Consider the following 15,751-nt stretch of genomic DNA (forward strand, 5'->3'; position numbering starts at 1 on the left):
ACAAGCATGACCTAGCGTGTGGCAGAGACCTACCAGATGTAACTCTTCGGCAGTGAGCCTGTGGACCAGCTGCTGAAACAACGCCCTGTGGGCTGACTTATTCTCCTCTGGACTCTGGAGCATCCAGCTATCAGTGCCCAAAGTGCCACTCATGGGGAGAGACCACTGCGTGGCCGTGCCTTTCAGGAAAATTCTGACTGGTTTCTGAAAATGTCTCTGATGCATGGCCAAGGGCTCTAGGATGACTGTCCATGCTTCTTGAGTCTCTTTGCCTGTTAGAAATAAAGAACATTAAAATCGGAATGTAATAAACAGTTACTAAAAGTAAACTTAATAGTAAGTATTTTACTTATTTTTTAATCCTTACCCAAGGATATTTTTCTATTGATTTTTAGAGAGAGTGGAAGACAGGGGGAAAGACACAGAAACACAGATGGGAGAAAGACACATCGATTGGTTGTCTCCCGCACGCCCCCTGACCAAGGCCGGAAGCCTGCAACCGAGGTGCGGGCCCTTGACTGAAATCAAACCTGGGACCCTCAGTCCACAGGCTGACACTCTATCCACTGAGCCAAACCAGCTAGAACAAGACATCACTTCTTAAATCCATAAAATACAGTACACAACATATCTTATGAGGAGGTTAAATTCTAAAGATGAAACTGCTTAAACAAAACTACTCTTGAAATTTCCTTAGCCCTAGCTGGTTTGGCTCAGTGGACAGAGTGTTGGCCTGCGGACTGAAGGGTCCTGGGTTTGATTCCAGTCAAAGGCACATGCCCGGGTTGTGGGCTTGATCTCCAGTAAGAGGCATGCAAGAGGCAGCTGATCAATAATTCTCTCTCATCATTGATTTTTCTTTCTCTCTCTTTCTCGCCATTCCTCTCTGAAATCAATAAAAATATATTTTAAAAAAATTTCTTAAACTGCAAATAATGTCTAATGTAGTTTTATGTATACATCTCTATATAGTATTACTTCTGTGTGAATGATTCAAAAATGAGACTCGCTATATAGTGAATAATACGGCAAAGGAGAGTTAGGAAGATTCCACATGCTGGCTCTTCCTGATAACACTTTCAGCTCCCTTTGACTAACTTGTTATCAATCATAGTCTCACCGTGGTCTCCCACTTCATCAGTCTCTTCCAGGAGGCAATGAAACCTCACCACCCATTTGCTTGTGCACCTGCGATATTATTTTCTTTGCACACAGCTGAGAAATTTTGAAGTCACTTGCTCGCCTTCTTATACAACGCTGGCAGGTGTACCATACCCGAGTTCCATCCTTCCCTGTGGCACCTCTGACTTGGCTCAGACATACTTTAATTACAAACACTGAGTGCCTGGGCTGTGGAAATTCTAGAGAATTTGAAAGCATAGGCCTGCCTTGAAGAAATGAATATAACTGACACCACCACCACCCCCAACATTATTTGCTTACCTTCAACAGGGAGAAATAACGTTCCTTCCGTCCGTGGAAATGAGGCTTCATACTCAGGAGAATTATAGAGCACACAGTTTAAGATGGAGTCTGTTGGCAGAGCTGACACCCACAAGGAGAGGTGGGGCTCACGTGAGAACAGGGTCTCCCCAGCTTTTGTACCATCGGGGCTCAAAGTCTCCAACGGCAAGACGGTGCCCCCCAGGTGCTGGAGCAGTTCACATACTGTCCAGTATCCAAGGTGGTCTGGGGACTCCCACAGCTAAAATGAAATGACAAAGAACCTTAAGTTATTCTAAAGGAGGCATTCAGAAACGAATCTAAGGGAAATCAGGAGGCACGAAAGGTGATTTCTACACTAAATGATCAAATGACACAATAATGTATTTGTTGGACCCAACACAGAAAATGGCCAGCCTCCTATTACCATACAGTCCAAGAATGTAATCCTATATAATAAAAGCCTAATATGCAAATTGACTGAACGGTGGAACGACCAGTGGGTGGGGGCAGGGCCAGCAAGCGGGCAGCACCAGGCCAGCCAAAGAAGGTGCCAGCGGGCAGAGAGAGGGGATGGTGGCAGAGGGGTGATCGGGGGCGGGGCCTGCCAGTCGCCTCCCGAAGAAGGAGGCCAGACTGTGCTTAGGCCCACTCCTCGGACATCCCCTGAGGGCTCCTGGACTGTGGGAGGGCACAGGCCAGGCTGAGGGACCCCTTCCCCCTCCCAGTGCAAGAATTTTTGTGCACCGGGCCTCTAGTTACTATATAATATGCCTTCAAGATAGTGTCCATTTACTGAAAAGACAACTTCAATTCTGTTTCCTGTCAAACAGAAATGGAGCAAATCACTGGGGATACATCATAAAATGTTAAGAGTCAGAAGGAACACAAACTACGATACGTTAATAACAATTCTGTCCCACACAACAATGGCCAGGTTATCACGGGAATGAGGCAGGTGAACCTCCTGGAGGGTGATCACACAACCCCACAGCACTGTGTGGGGACCAAATAGGTCTTTTAATTCTACCTTCACCAAATCCCTCGTCACCCTTTCGCCTGGACTCTAGCCTATAAAGCCTGTGCCCTGCTTCTAATCTCCTCTCCCTGTTGCTCTAAGAAGTATTCTTCTGAGCACACATCTGGAGCCTGCTACTTCTCTAAAAACTTCTTCCCACGGCCTCCATGATAAAGTAACTCCAGCGCAGCCATAAAGCCCTGGCTAAGGAGCTCAGTTGGCCAGAGCAGCGGTCGCCAACCAGTGGTCTGTGACGTCTGATAGGTTGGCGACCGCTGGGCTAGAGCATCGTCCCCACACCCCAAGGTTTCGGGTTCCATTCCCCGTCAGGGCACATACAAGAAGCAACCAATGAATGCATCAATAAGTGGAACAAATCAATGCTTCTTTCTCTCTCTAAAGTTAATTTTTTTAAAAAAGAAGAGCCCTTCACAACCTAACCCTAATCCTTTTCAAACACATGATCTTTCCCACCTCCATCCCTACCTTCTGAATCGTTTGCTGTTTGCTGAACACGTCATATTTTATAATGCTTCCATGTTTCTGCTGATTCTGTTTCCTGTACTTTCCCCTTCCTTGCTCACCAACTGGATGTTAATTACAGTACTTCCATCTAGCTCAAATCCTGCTTTCTCTGTAAAAGCTGTTCCTCAGTCCTTCACACAGAGCGAACTCTTCATTCAACAACCTTTTACTGAGTAGCCTTTATGTGCCGAGATCTAGCAAGACGTATTCCCTGCCTTCTAGAATCTTCAAGTCGGGATAAGGGTGAGTAAAACAGCAACAACGTGTAATATTTAACTCAGCTTCACAATAGAACATGATGATGTTCAGGAACGAAGGGAACAGGAAGGAGGAAAATGTACCCTGGATTCCTACTCCACAGGGACAACTGGAGACCACAAATCGCCAGGTGCAGGTGAGGCCCTCTAGGTCATCGCCAAACTTTCCATTCAAGTTCAAAGGGGGCAGAAGAGCGCCCACGGTCACGGCAAGGCACTGAAAGACCAGTCTAAACCCAGGACTATCTTGCATCGTGCTTTTAAAAATGAAAGTGGGGCCCTTTGATGGTCTTAGATGGATCCTTTGATGAATCAGTTGCCTGGTTTATAATCAACATTAAAGAAAAAAAAACCTGAATAGAAAATATGTTCAAATAGTTTCAGCCAGAGGTATCGGGGTGGGGGTGGGAGGCACATGACTGCTTATCAAATGAAAGGTAAAACTTCAATAAGCATTGAAAGAACATTAAGTTTTTTTTAAAAATATATTTTGATTTTTTACAGAGAGGAAGGGAGAGGGATAGAGAGTTAGAAACATCGATGAGAGAGAAACATCGATGAGAGAGAAACATCGATCAGCTGCCTCCCGCACACCTCCTACTGGGGATGTGCCCGCAACCAAGGTACATGCCCTTGACCAAATCGAACCTGGGACCTTTCAGTCCGCAGGCTGACGCTCTATCCACTGAGCCAAACCGGTTAGGGCAGTACATTAACTTTTGATTAAAAAGTAATATATGGGCCTGGATGGTTTGGCTCAGTGGATAGAGCAACGGCCCGCAGACTAAAGGGTCCCAGGTTCGATTCCGGTCAAGGGCACATACCTTGATTGCAGGTTCCCCTGCCCTGGTTGGGGTGCATGCAGGAGGCAACCAATCAATGTGTCTCTCTCACATCGATGTTTCTCTCTATCTCTCCCTCTCCCTTCCATTCTCTCTAAAAATCAATGGAAGACTATCCTAGGGTGAGGATTAACAACAACAGAAGTAATATATGCACGTGTGTTTTAAAAAACCCACAGACATGCCCTAACCAGTTTGGCTCAATGGGTAGAACGTCAGCCTGCGGACTGAAGGGTCCCGGGTTCGATTCCTGTCAGGGGCATGTACCTTGGATGCAGGCACATCCCCAGTAGGGGGTGTGCAGGAGGCAGCTGATCGATGTTTCTCTCTCATTGATGTTTCTAACTCTCTATCCCTCTCCCTTCCTCTCTGTAAAAAAAATCAATAAAGTATTTTTTAAAAAAATAAAAAACCCACAAACAGGATATAGAGCATGGTTAAATTTTTCATTTTTATGCATATGATAGGGTAACCTGTCTGGCTCACCAGCACACCAAGCAGGTATGTGATAATATGTACTGAATAAAACAGAGGCATAATCATGTGCCAGGGTCCACTCTACTTCCCTGCATCCTCCATCTGTACAGAGTTCTGTGAGCTTGGACCACCCCTCCCCCACCACATCCGTAAGTCCAGGTTGTGTTTCCCCGTATGACTTTTCTGCCTTTTCTCTTCGTCCCTCTCCTACCCCTGTAGAGAGAACGCCCCAAGGACAGAGCCCAGGACTCCCTTTTGCCTCCACAGTACGGCTGGCCAGAGGCTTTTGAACAGGGAAAAGACAGAACATCAGCAGAAAAAAAAATTTTCCAGAAAAGCTTAAGAAGATCTGACTCAACTTTTCTTACAGGAAACAACCTAACGGATGCGAGAAGCCTCAGGTGGTAGAATATCAGAACTGGAAGGGAACTTTAAAAAGATCCTGCCGAGCCCTAACCGGTTTGGCTCAGTGGATAGAGCATCCGGCCTGAGGACTCAAGGGTCCCGGGTTCAATTCCGGTCAAGGGCATGTACCTTGGTTGCAAGAACATACCCAGTAGGAGGTGTGCAGGCGGCAGCTGATCGATGTTTCTCTCTCATCGATGTTTCTAACTCTCTATCCCTCTCCCTTCCTCTCTGTAAAAAAATCAATAAAATATATTTAAAAAAATAAAAAAATAAAGTAAAATAAAAGATCCTGTCGAGATAGAAGGAAGATGGTTGCCTACAGGAAGGCAGACTGCAAGATAGTGCGTGAGTGAGAGAACGAAGGGAGACTGTGTGCTCGCATGGGGAGTTTTTGTTTGTGAGTTGAGGGACAGCTATACTCCAGGGGACTGTGGGGGATTGCCGGATGGGGTTCCCCTGACCGGACAGCTTCCACTGCTGCTGGGATCCCTCCCGGAGCAACCAGCTCTGACACAGAGACCACACCATCTTGAAGGGGAGAGTGGATGTTGCCGGAAGCCACGTGGATTCGGAGGAGCTCTGTACCCCCGCACGAAAAGGTCCGATTTCGCCTGGGATAAGGAGAGAACTACATAACCAGACACCTGGAGAAGAGAGATCATGGGGAGACAAAGAAACAGCTCACATTTGAAGGAAAAACAGGCATCACCCGAAAAGGAAGTAAACGAAATGGAGGCAAGCAACCTATCAGAAAAAGGATTCAGAGAAATGGTCATAAGGTGGATGAAAAGAATGGAAGACAAATTCAACAATATGTGTAAGAACCGAGAGGAAATGAAGAAGAACCAAGAAGAAATGAAAAATGACATCACTGCTATAAAGAACTCAATAGAAAGCATCAACAGTAGACTAGAGGAAGCAGAGGACCGCATCAGTGAGCTAGAAGACAAGGTAGGAAAAAATACCCAAGCAGAGCAGCTTCTAGAAAAAAAAAAATTAAAAAGCAGGAGGAGAGCCTAAGAGAACTTTGGGACAATACAAAACGAAACAACATCCACATAATAGGGGTGCCAGAAGGAGAGGAAACTGAGCAAGAAATAGAAAACCTGTTTGAAGAAATAATGACAGAAAACTTCCCTGATATAGGGAAGAAAAAACTCACACAAATCAAGAAGCTCACAGAGTCCCAAACAAAATGAACCCCAAAAGACCGACGCCAAGGCACATTATAATTGGCAAGCACCAACGACAAAGTAAGAATCTTAAAAGCGGCCAGAGAGAGACAGAAAGTTACCTACAAAGGATCCCCCATCAGACTAGCGACTAATTTCTCAACAGAAACACATCAGGCAAGAAGGGAATGGAATGAAATATACAAAGCAAGGGTCTAAATCCAAGAATATTGTACCCAGCAAGGCTATCAATCAAAATTGAGGGTGAATTCAGGAGCCTGACAGACAAAAAAGGACTAAGGGAGTTCATTACCACCAAACCAGCAATGCAAGAAATGCTAAAGGGTCTGCTGTAAAAAGAAGAAATAGGAAGCGAAGGAGGAACACAGGGGTAAAGAATAAAAATGACGACAAACAGGTACCTATCAATAATAACTTTAAATGTAAATGGATTAAATGCCCCAATCAAAAGACCTAGGGTAACTGAGTAGATAAGAAAACATGACCCATATATCTGCTGTCTACAGGAAACCCACCTCAGAAAAAAAGACACACACAGACTGATGGTGAAGGGATGGAAAAAGGTTTTTCAGGCGAATGGAAATGAAAAAAAAAGGCTGGGGCAGCAATACTTACATCTAACAAATTAGATCTCAAAGTGAAGGACATAAAAAGAGATAAGGAAGGCCACTTCATAATACTAAAGGGAGCAATCCAACAAGAAGCAATAACTCTGGTAAACATATACGCACCCAATACAGGAGCACCCAAATACATAAGAAAAACTTCTGGAGGATACCAAGAAAGAGATTGACAGCAATATAATCATAGTAGGGGACTTTAACACCCCACTATCACCATTGGACAAACCCTCTAAACAAAAAATCAGCAAAGAAACATCAATCCTAAATGACTCACTAGATCAGATGGAACTAATTGACATCTTCAGAACATTTCACCCCAAAGCCACAGAATATACATTCTTCTCAAGAGCATATGGGTCATTTTCAAAGATAGACCATATATTGGGTCACAGGCAAAGTCTCTTCAAATTCAAGAAGATAGAAATCATATCAAGCATCTTCTCAGATCACAATGGCATAAAACTGGAAATCAATCACAATAAAAACAATCCAAAAAACTCAAACACTTGGAAGCTGAATAGCATGCTATTAAACCATGACTGGGTTACCAGAGAGATCAAAGAAGAAATAAAAAACATCATGGCAACAAACGACAATGAAAACACAACAATCCAAAACCTATGGGACACAGCGAAAGCAGTCTTGAGAGGGAAGTTCATAGCTCTACAAGCCTACTGCAAAAAAACAAGAAACAATGGTAATAAGTTACCTAACCCTACAACTCAAAGAGTTAGAGAGCAACAAGAAAAGCCCAGTGTAAGCAGAAGGAAGGAAATAATAAAGATCAGAGCAAAGATAAACGACATAGAGACCAGAAAAACAATACAAAAGATCAACAAAACCAAGAGCTGGTTCTTTGAAAGGATAAACAAGATTGATGAACCTCTAGCCAGGCTCACCAAGAAGCAAAGAGAGAGGACCCAAATAAACAAAATCAGAAATGAAAGAGGAGAAACAACAACAGACCCCACAGAAATACAAAGAATTGTTAAAAAATACCATGAACAACAACTCTATTCCAACAAACTGGACAACCTGGAGGAAATGAACATATTCCTAGAAAAATACAACCTTCCAAAACTCAATCAGGAAGAATCTAAAAATCTCAATGGGCCAATAACTATGGAAGAAATTGAAGCAGTCATCAAAAAGCTTCCAGCAAACAAAAACCCGGGGCCAGACGGCTTCACAGGGGAGTTTTACCAAACATTCAAGGAAGAACTAAGACCTATCCTCCTCAGACTATTCCAAAAAATTCAAGAGGAAGGAACACTTCCAAGCTCATTCTATGAAGCCAGCATCACCCTAATACCAAAACCAGATAAAGACAACACAATGAAAGAGAATTATAGGCCAATATCCTTCATGAACATAGATGCCAAAATCCTCAACAAAATCCTAGCAAATCGGATCCAGCAGTACATCAGAAAGATCATACACCATGACCAAGTAGGATTTATCCCAGGGATTCAAGGATGGTACAATATCCGCAAATCAATAAACGTGATACATCACATAAACAAATTGAGAGAGAAAAAACCACATAGTCATATCAATTGATGCAGAGAAAGCATTTGACAAAATCCAACACCCATTTTTGATAAAAACTCTTAGCAAGGTGGGAATAGAAGGATCATACCTCAACATAATAAAAGCCATATATGACAAACCCACAGCCAACATCATACTCAATGGGCAAAAACTAAAACCATTTCCCCTAAGAACAGGAACAAGACAGGAATGACCACTCTCACCACTCCTGTTCAACATAGTACTGGAAGTATAAGCCATTGCGATCAGACAAGAAGAAGAAATAAAAGGCATCCAAATTGGAAAATAAGTAAAACTGTCCTTATTTGCAGATGACATGATATTGTACATAAAAAACCCAAAAGACTCCATCAAAAAACTATTAGACTTAATAAATGAATTCGGCAATGAAGCAGGATACAAAATTAACACCAAGAAATCTATGGCATTTCTATACACCAATAGTGAACTTACAGAGAGACTAAAAAAGCAATCCCATTTACCATCACACCAAAAAAATTAAGCTACCTAGGAATAAACTTAACTAAAGAAGTAAAAGACCTCTACTCAGAAAACTACAGGACGTTGAAAAAAGAGAGAGAGGAAGACATAAACAGATGGAAGAACATACCATGTTCATGGATTGGTAGAATCAACATCATTAAAATGTCCATACTATCCAAATCAATCTATAAATTCAACACACTCCCCATTAAAATACCAATGGACTATTTCACAGACCCAGAACGAACTCTCCAAAAAATTCATCTGGAATAAAAAAAGACCCCGAATAGCTACAGCGATCCTGAGAAAGAAGAACAAAGTAGGTGGGATCTCAATACCAGATATCAAACTGTATTACAATGCCACTGTTCTCAAAACTGCCTGGTACTGGCACAAGAACAGACATATAAATCAATGGAATAGAATAAAGAACCCAGAAATCGACCCAAACCAATATGCTCAATTAATATTTGACAAAGGAGGCAAGAACATACAATGGAGTCAAGACAGTCTCTTCAATAAATGGTGTTGGGAAAATTGGACAGATACATGCAAAAAAATGAAAACTAGACCATCAACTTACACCATACACAAAAATAAACTCAAAATGGATAAAGGACTTAAACGTAAGACAGGAAACCATAAAAATACTAGAGGAATCCAAAGGCAACAAAATCTCAGACATATGCTGAAGCAATTTCTTCACCGATACAGCTCCTAGGGCATTGGAAACTAAAGAGAAAATAAACAAATGGGACTACATCAAAATAAAAAGCTTCTGCCAAACCGGTTTGGCTCAGTGGATAGAGCGTCGGCCTGCGGACTTAAAGGTCCCAGGTCCCAGGTTTGATTCCGGTCAAGGGCATGTACCTTGGTTGCGGGCACATCCCCAGTAGGAGGTGTGCAGGAGGCAGCTGGTCGATGTTTCTCTCTCATTGATGTTTCTAACTCTCTATCTCTCTCCCTTCCTCTCTGTAAAATATCAATAAAATATATTTAAAAAAAAAAAAAGCTTCTGCACAGCAAAAGAAACCATCAACAAAACAATAAGAAAGCCCACTGCATGGGAGAACATATTTGCCAATGTTATCACTGATAAGGGTTTAATCCCCAACATTTATAGGGAACTCATACAACTTAACAAAAGGAAGATAAACAATCCAATCAAAAAATGGGCAAGACCTAAATAGACACTTTTCAAAAGAGGACATTCAGAAAGCCAAGAGACATGAACACATGCTCAAAGTCACTAATCATCGGAGAGATGCAAATCAAAACGACAATGAGGTACCATCTCACACCTGTCAGAATGGCTTTCATCAACAAATCAACAAATGACAAGTGCTGGCGAGGATGAGGAGAAAAAGGAACACTCGTGCACTGCTGGTGGGAATGCAGACTGGTGCAGCCACTGTGGAAGACAGTATGGAGTTTCCTCAAAAAGTTAAAAATGGAACTCCCATTTGACCCAGTAATTCCACTTCTACGACTATATCCCAAGAAACCAGAAACACCAATCAGAAAGGATATATGCACCCCTATGTTCACAGCAGCACAATTTACCATAGCTAAGATCTGGAAACAGCCTAAGTGCCCATCAGCAGATTAATGGATTAGAAAACTGTGGTACATCTACACCATGGAATACTATGCTGCTGTAAAAAAGGAGGAACTCTTACCATTTGCAACAGCATGGATGGAACTGGAGAGCATTATGCTAAGTGAAATAAGCCAGTCAATGAAAGAAAAATACTACATGACCTCACTCATTTATAGATAATAAAGACCATTATAAACTGATGAACAAAAATAGATACAGAGGCAGAGCAGAACCAACCAGCTATCAAACTACAGTGGGAAGGCCGGGGAGGGTTGTGGAGGGGCGGGTAAGAGATCAACCAAAGGACTTGTATGCATGCATATAAGCATAACCAATGGACACAAGACATTGGCGTGTAGGGGAGGCTGGGGGAAGATCAGGGGGGGAAAAAAGAGACATATGTAATACTCTTTGTAATACCTTAAGCAATAAAACAAAATAAAAAAAAAAAGATCCCCTAAACCTAGTTACTTCAATACTATTCCAAAAGCGAGAAAAAGAATCTCCAGACACCACCTGCAAAGATGTAGTTCTAGTCGGTATTTGATATGATTTGATATTATCCCAAATCAAGCGCTTCTGTGTTGTGTGCTGTGCCCAACTTTTGCTTTGCTGCCTGAACAAATGTTAAGTCCTAGGTTTCCATTTTCCCCACCAAATGTCTACCATCCCCTTACGCACATCTGTCCTTCCCTTTTCTTTGACAAGCCTGCTGCCTTGTTTTGCATTTTACTACACCTTGGGGGGGGGGGGGGGGGGGGGGACGGACGGGGGGACGACGCTTTGTATATGAAAGGTGTTGGAAATTTTAATATACTATGTCATTATTTAAATATCTGCTCATTCTCCTTTTTTAAAAAAAAAATATTTCTTTATTGATTTCAGAGAGAAAGGAAGAGAGAGAGAAACATCAATGATGAGAATCATTGACCAGCTGCCTCCTGCATTCCCCCTACTGGGGATCGAGCCCGCAACCCAGGCATGTGCCCTTGGCCAGAATCGAACCTGGAACCCTTCAGTCCCGCAGGCCGACGCTCTATCCACTGAGGCAAACTGGCTAGGGCTCATTCTCCATCTGTAATCTTACAATTTAACCCACTGCTAGTTTAGCAACATGCGTTTCCACAAACTGGAATCACCGTCCATCTGGTTAAACCACATCTTCCCATCAATTAGAACAAAACCCGACCTTCCGACCTTGGGCCTACAGAGAGATAAGCCTCTTCTCTTTCCTGACTTCCTCTCCGGACTCCCAACAAACCAACTAAGCTCATCTCTCGCTCAGATCTGTACATCAGCTCTTCTCTCGGCCTGGAATGTTCTTTCCCGACCTTCACATTTCTCCTCCTTCACCATTCAATTCTGTTCCAAGAGGCCTTCCCTGACTGCCGCCCTACTGTGCACAACATCCACACACACTCCTACATCCTCTGCCACACCCCTTCCCCAGCTTTATTTTCTTCAGAGCACAAATCCTATGGCTTACTTGCTCAGCTATATCATCTGTCAGTCTTACCTATATAATTGCCCCTAGAACAGTGGTTCTCAACCTTCCTAATGCTCGACCCTTTAATGCAGTTCCTCATGCTGTGGTGACCCCCAATTCCATTGTTACAAATTGAACATAATTAAAGCATAGTGATTAATCACAAAAACAATATGTAATTATATATGTTTTCTGATGGTCTTAGGCGACCCCTGTGAAAGGGTCGTTTGACCCCCAAAGGGGTCGTGACCCACAGGTTGAGAACTGCTGCCCTACAAGGAAAATTCCACTTTGGCTGGCCACCTTGTCCCCAGCAGCAAAAACTGTGTAGTAGGTACTCAATTTGGTAGCTTCTCAGGAATTATTTATTGTCTAAATTAAGTGACAGGAAGAAAATGGGCCCTGACTGGTTTGGCTCAGTGGATAGAGCGTCGGCCTGCGGACACAAGGGTCCCAGGTTCGATTCCAGGCAAGGGCATGTACCTTGGTTTTGGGCACATCACCAGTAGATGTGCAGGAGGCAGCTGATCGATGTTTCTCTCTCATCGATGTTTCTAACTCTCTATCCCTCTCCCTTCCTCTCTGTAAAAAATCAATAAAAATATATATTTAATAAAAAGTGTGTGTGTGGGTGGGCACCATTTTCTTTTTTTAAAAATATATTTTATTGATTTTTTTACAGAGAGGAAGGGAGAGGGATAGAGAGTTAGAAACATCGATGAGAGAGAAACATCGATCAGCTGCCTCCTGCACGCCCCCTACTGGGGATGTGCCTGCAACCAAGGTACATGCCCTTGCCTGGAATCAAACCTGGGACCCTTCAGTCCGCAGGCCGATGCTCTACCCACTGAGCCAAACCGGTTAGGGCCACACACACTTTTTTAAATTATAGCACTTAACTGGGGCCAGGGCCCCACTGCCTCAGCAAAAATCCAAACTAACCCTTTAGGAAGGTGAATTCTAAGTACGTCAGAATTAATTTAGCTAACAAATACTGAACAACCACAGTGCTCAACACACATCTGCAGGGGATAAAAGATGCCTGTGCCCGCCTTTATTAAGGTTTTTCTAGACCACGTGGGAGTGGAGGCCACACAACTAGAACACAGATGAGAAGGGACGAGTTGTGCCGCAAAAGTATGGAACTCAGACGCCGACACCGAGTAGCTGCCATCGGGGCAGGGCCTTACAGAGTGAGGCTGGGACTGGAATTCCTGGTGACCAACAAACAAGCAGCCGGACCCGCTGACCAGCTAGACTGGGCTGCAATATGCCAGAATACGGGTCGTGCGTAGGACACGTAAAGTCGGGGAAGGCAGACAGGGCCCACATTGTGAAGGACCTTAAACGCTTCGTGGTAGGCAGACAGACAGACTCGAGCAGAGACAGGGCCACAGGCAGGCACGGAAGGTCGCCAGGGTGGAAAGGCCCGGGTGCCTAGCTATGGGCAAAACTGGAAAAGCAAGGACCTCCCCCCCAGGGTAATCTTTCCTCCTCTGACATGTCGCTGGTCAGGCAGCTTGACCCCTTGACCTTTCACATGGCTAGTTGGATGCCCTCTGATCTTCTTCCCCCTGGCATGTCGCTGGTCAGGAAGTTTGACCCCTTGACCTTTCATATGGCTAGTTGGATGCCCCCTGACCTTTCCTCCCCTGGCATGTCAGTAGGCCTGGGGTAGAACCCCTTGGAGGAGGAACAAGGGCGCCCCCCCCCCCCCCCACTCCCTTAGCCATTAACCCTTAGGGCTAACATCTAGGCCAGCAGTTCTCAACCTGTGGGTCTCGACCCCTTTGGCGGTCGAACGACCCTTTCACAGGGGTCGCCTAAGACCATCCTGCATATCAGATATTTACATGACGATTCATCACAGTAGCAACATTACAGTTATGAAGTAGCCACGAAAATAATTTTATGGTTGGGGGTCACCACATGAGGAACTGTATTTAAAGGGCCAGAAGGTTGAGAACCATTGATCTAGGCCTCAGTAGCGTTTCAGCTCCAGGCCCAGAAAAGCAGCCAAACCAGACAAGCGATGCCATGGCTGACCTCAGGACCAGCTGCACTGAATAATGACCCCCGGCGCCCACCAATAAGAGGAGACCAGGACCCTGAAAGGACGCACCTGGAAACGCAGCCAAATCTTCTGAGGTCCTCCCCCTGGGACCGCCCCTAAAATCGCCCCCTTGAAAGCACCGAGGACAGAGGACCTGACATGCTCTCCCCCAGACCGGACACCCGTACCCTTCTCCGCTCACTTCTTCCACCTCTGTGTCTTTCTAAATAAACCCGAGTCTTGGCTCTGAATTCTTTCTTTTCCCACCCCCTCTTTCTTTCTTAAACGTATGTTTATTGACTTCAGAGAGGAAGGGAGAGGGAGAAACATCAATGATGAGAATCATTGATCGCCTGACTCCCGCACGCCCCCTACTGGGGATGGAGCCCACAACCTGCGCATGTGCCCTGACCCGGAATTGAACCGTGATCTCCTGGTTCACAGGTCGATGCTCAACCACTGCACCACACCGGCCGGGCTGAATTTTTCTTATCAGAACTCAAGTACCTACTGAGTTTGCTGAACCAGGGTCAGGTCCGACTCCGAGGGTGTAACACCTGGTGCGGGTCTGGGAACCCACACTTGGACTTGGCAGGTTCCGGGGCCCTGCCTAGTGTATGGTGTAGGCTGCCCCGTCTGGTGAACCCCGAGGGCACGGCGCCCTAAGTCTGAGCTCCCGACCCTCTCACCTTGGACCGCTCGGTGGTGTCCACCCAGTACAAGGTGACCTTCCGGGTGACCATGACCTCCTGGACCCTCCTGGGCAGCAACTTCTCCATCACCTGCTTCGGGGTGGGCGGCGGGCCCTGGGCCTGGGCCTCGCAGCCGGACACGAACTGCACCAGCTCCCTCTGCGAGCGCGGGCAGGGGCCCAGCAGGAAGACGGCGTTGCCGAAGCCCCCGCGCGCCGCGCCGGCCTCCGCGGCCTCGCTCTCCGCGTCCAGCAGCCGCCGCCCGCGGCGGCGCAGCGCCGGCTTGGTGGGCGACGTGATCTCGGGCCGGTCCCACTGGTAGTCGAGCAGCGTCTCCATCAGGGCGCCGTGCGTGTGCGCCGCCCGGGGCGCCGGGCCGGGCAGGTGGGCGCCGGCGGCGCCGTCCCCGAGCCGGGCCTCCAGCTCCTCCTCGAAGTCCTCCCAGGAGCGGGCGCCCAGCTCGCGGAAGTCGGACACGCGGGACGGCCGACCCCGCGCCCCTTGAGAGTCGAAGAACCGGAAGGCCCAGCGGACCCTCGCCAAGCCGAACCGGCAGCTGAGGTAGAGGAGCAGGCGCAGGGCGGCCCGCCGGACCGGGCTCCGGCCAGCGGCGCCGCCCGCCATGTCCAGCAGCAGCATGACGTTGTGACAACAGGCCATGGCCGCCGCCGCCGCCGGGGGGCTCCGGCTCCCCCAGACCCCGCTTCAGGGAACCAGCGCCATTCACGCTCCCGGGGACCCTGCTCAAAAGGCTCCCGCGCTCTCCAGGAAACACCACTATTGGCGGAGCCAGCTCCCAATCACAGCTCTTATTGGTCCCTGGCCTTACGTAATTCACGTGAGCGCCCGCCCTCCTCGGCGCTGATTGGAAGGGCGTTGGGGAAATCCTCTGCTCGATTGGTGGAGGGCGTGCCTGTGGGCGGGCCCTGTGTTCCGGGAAGAACTTAACGCTGATTGGCCAGGGCCTTCGTTTTAAAATTTAAAGAGGTGGTGCTGGGACGGCGTCTTGTAAAGTTCCCTCCTGGGAAGGAGGTGTGCGTTTGGGCGATTGTGCGCAGGTGCGCGGCGGCCGGCCCGCCGGGAATCCGTCTGGGTTGAAG

The 15,751-nt window shown here is 46.3% G+C and overlaps 1 protein-coding gene across 1 annotated transcript in view; it reads right to left on the minus strand.

Annotated features, from left to right (window-relative positions):
* TICRR (TOPBP1 interacting checkpoint and replication regulator) overlaps window positions 1–15,311 on the minus strand; it is a 48,757-nt gene extending 33,446 nt beyond the window's left edge. The window contains exons 1-3 of the mRNA XM_070400337.1: window positions 14,649–15,311; window positions 1,444–1,705; window positions 34–272 (exon numbers count right to left, since the gene is read on the minus strand). Of these exons, the coding sequence (XP_070256438.1) occupies window positions 34–272; window positions 1,444–1,705; window positions 14,649–15,311 (1,164 nt within the window). The remainder of the gene's footprint in view (window positions 1–33; window positions 273–1,443; window positions 1,706–14,648) is intronic.
* Between the last annotated feature and the right edge of the window lie 440 nt (window positions 15,312–15,751).

This window comes from Myotis yumanensis, unplaced genomic scaffold (genome assembly GCF_028538775.1).
Source record: "Myotis yumanensis isolate MYYU_CA2020_CCGP unplaced genomic scaffold, mMyoYum1.0.hap1 SCAF_20, whole genome shotgun sequence".
NCBI lineage: Eukaryota > Metazoa > Chordata > Mammalia > Chiroptera > Vespertilionidae > Myotis > Myotis yumanensis.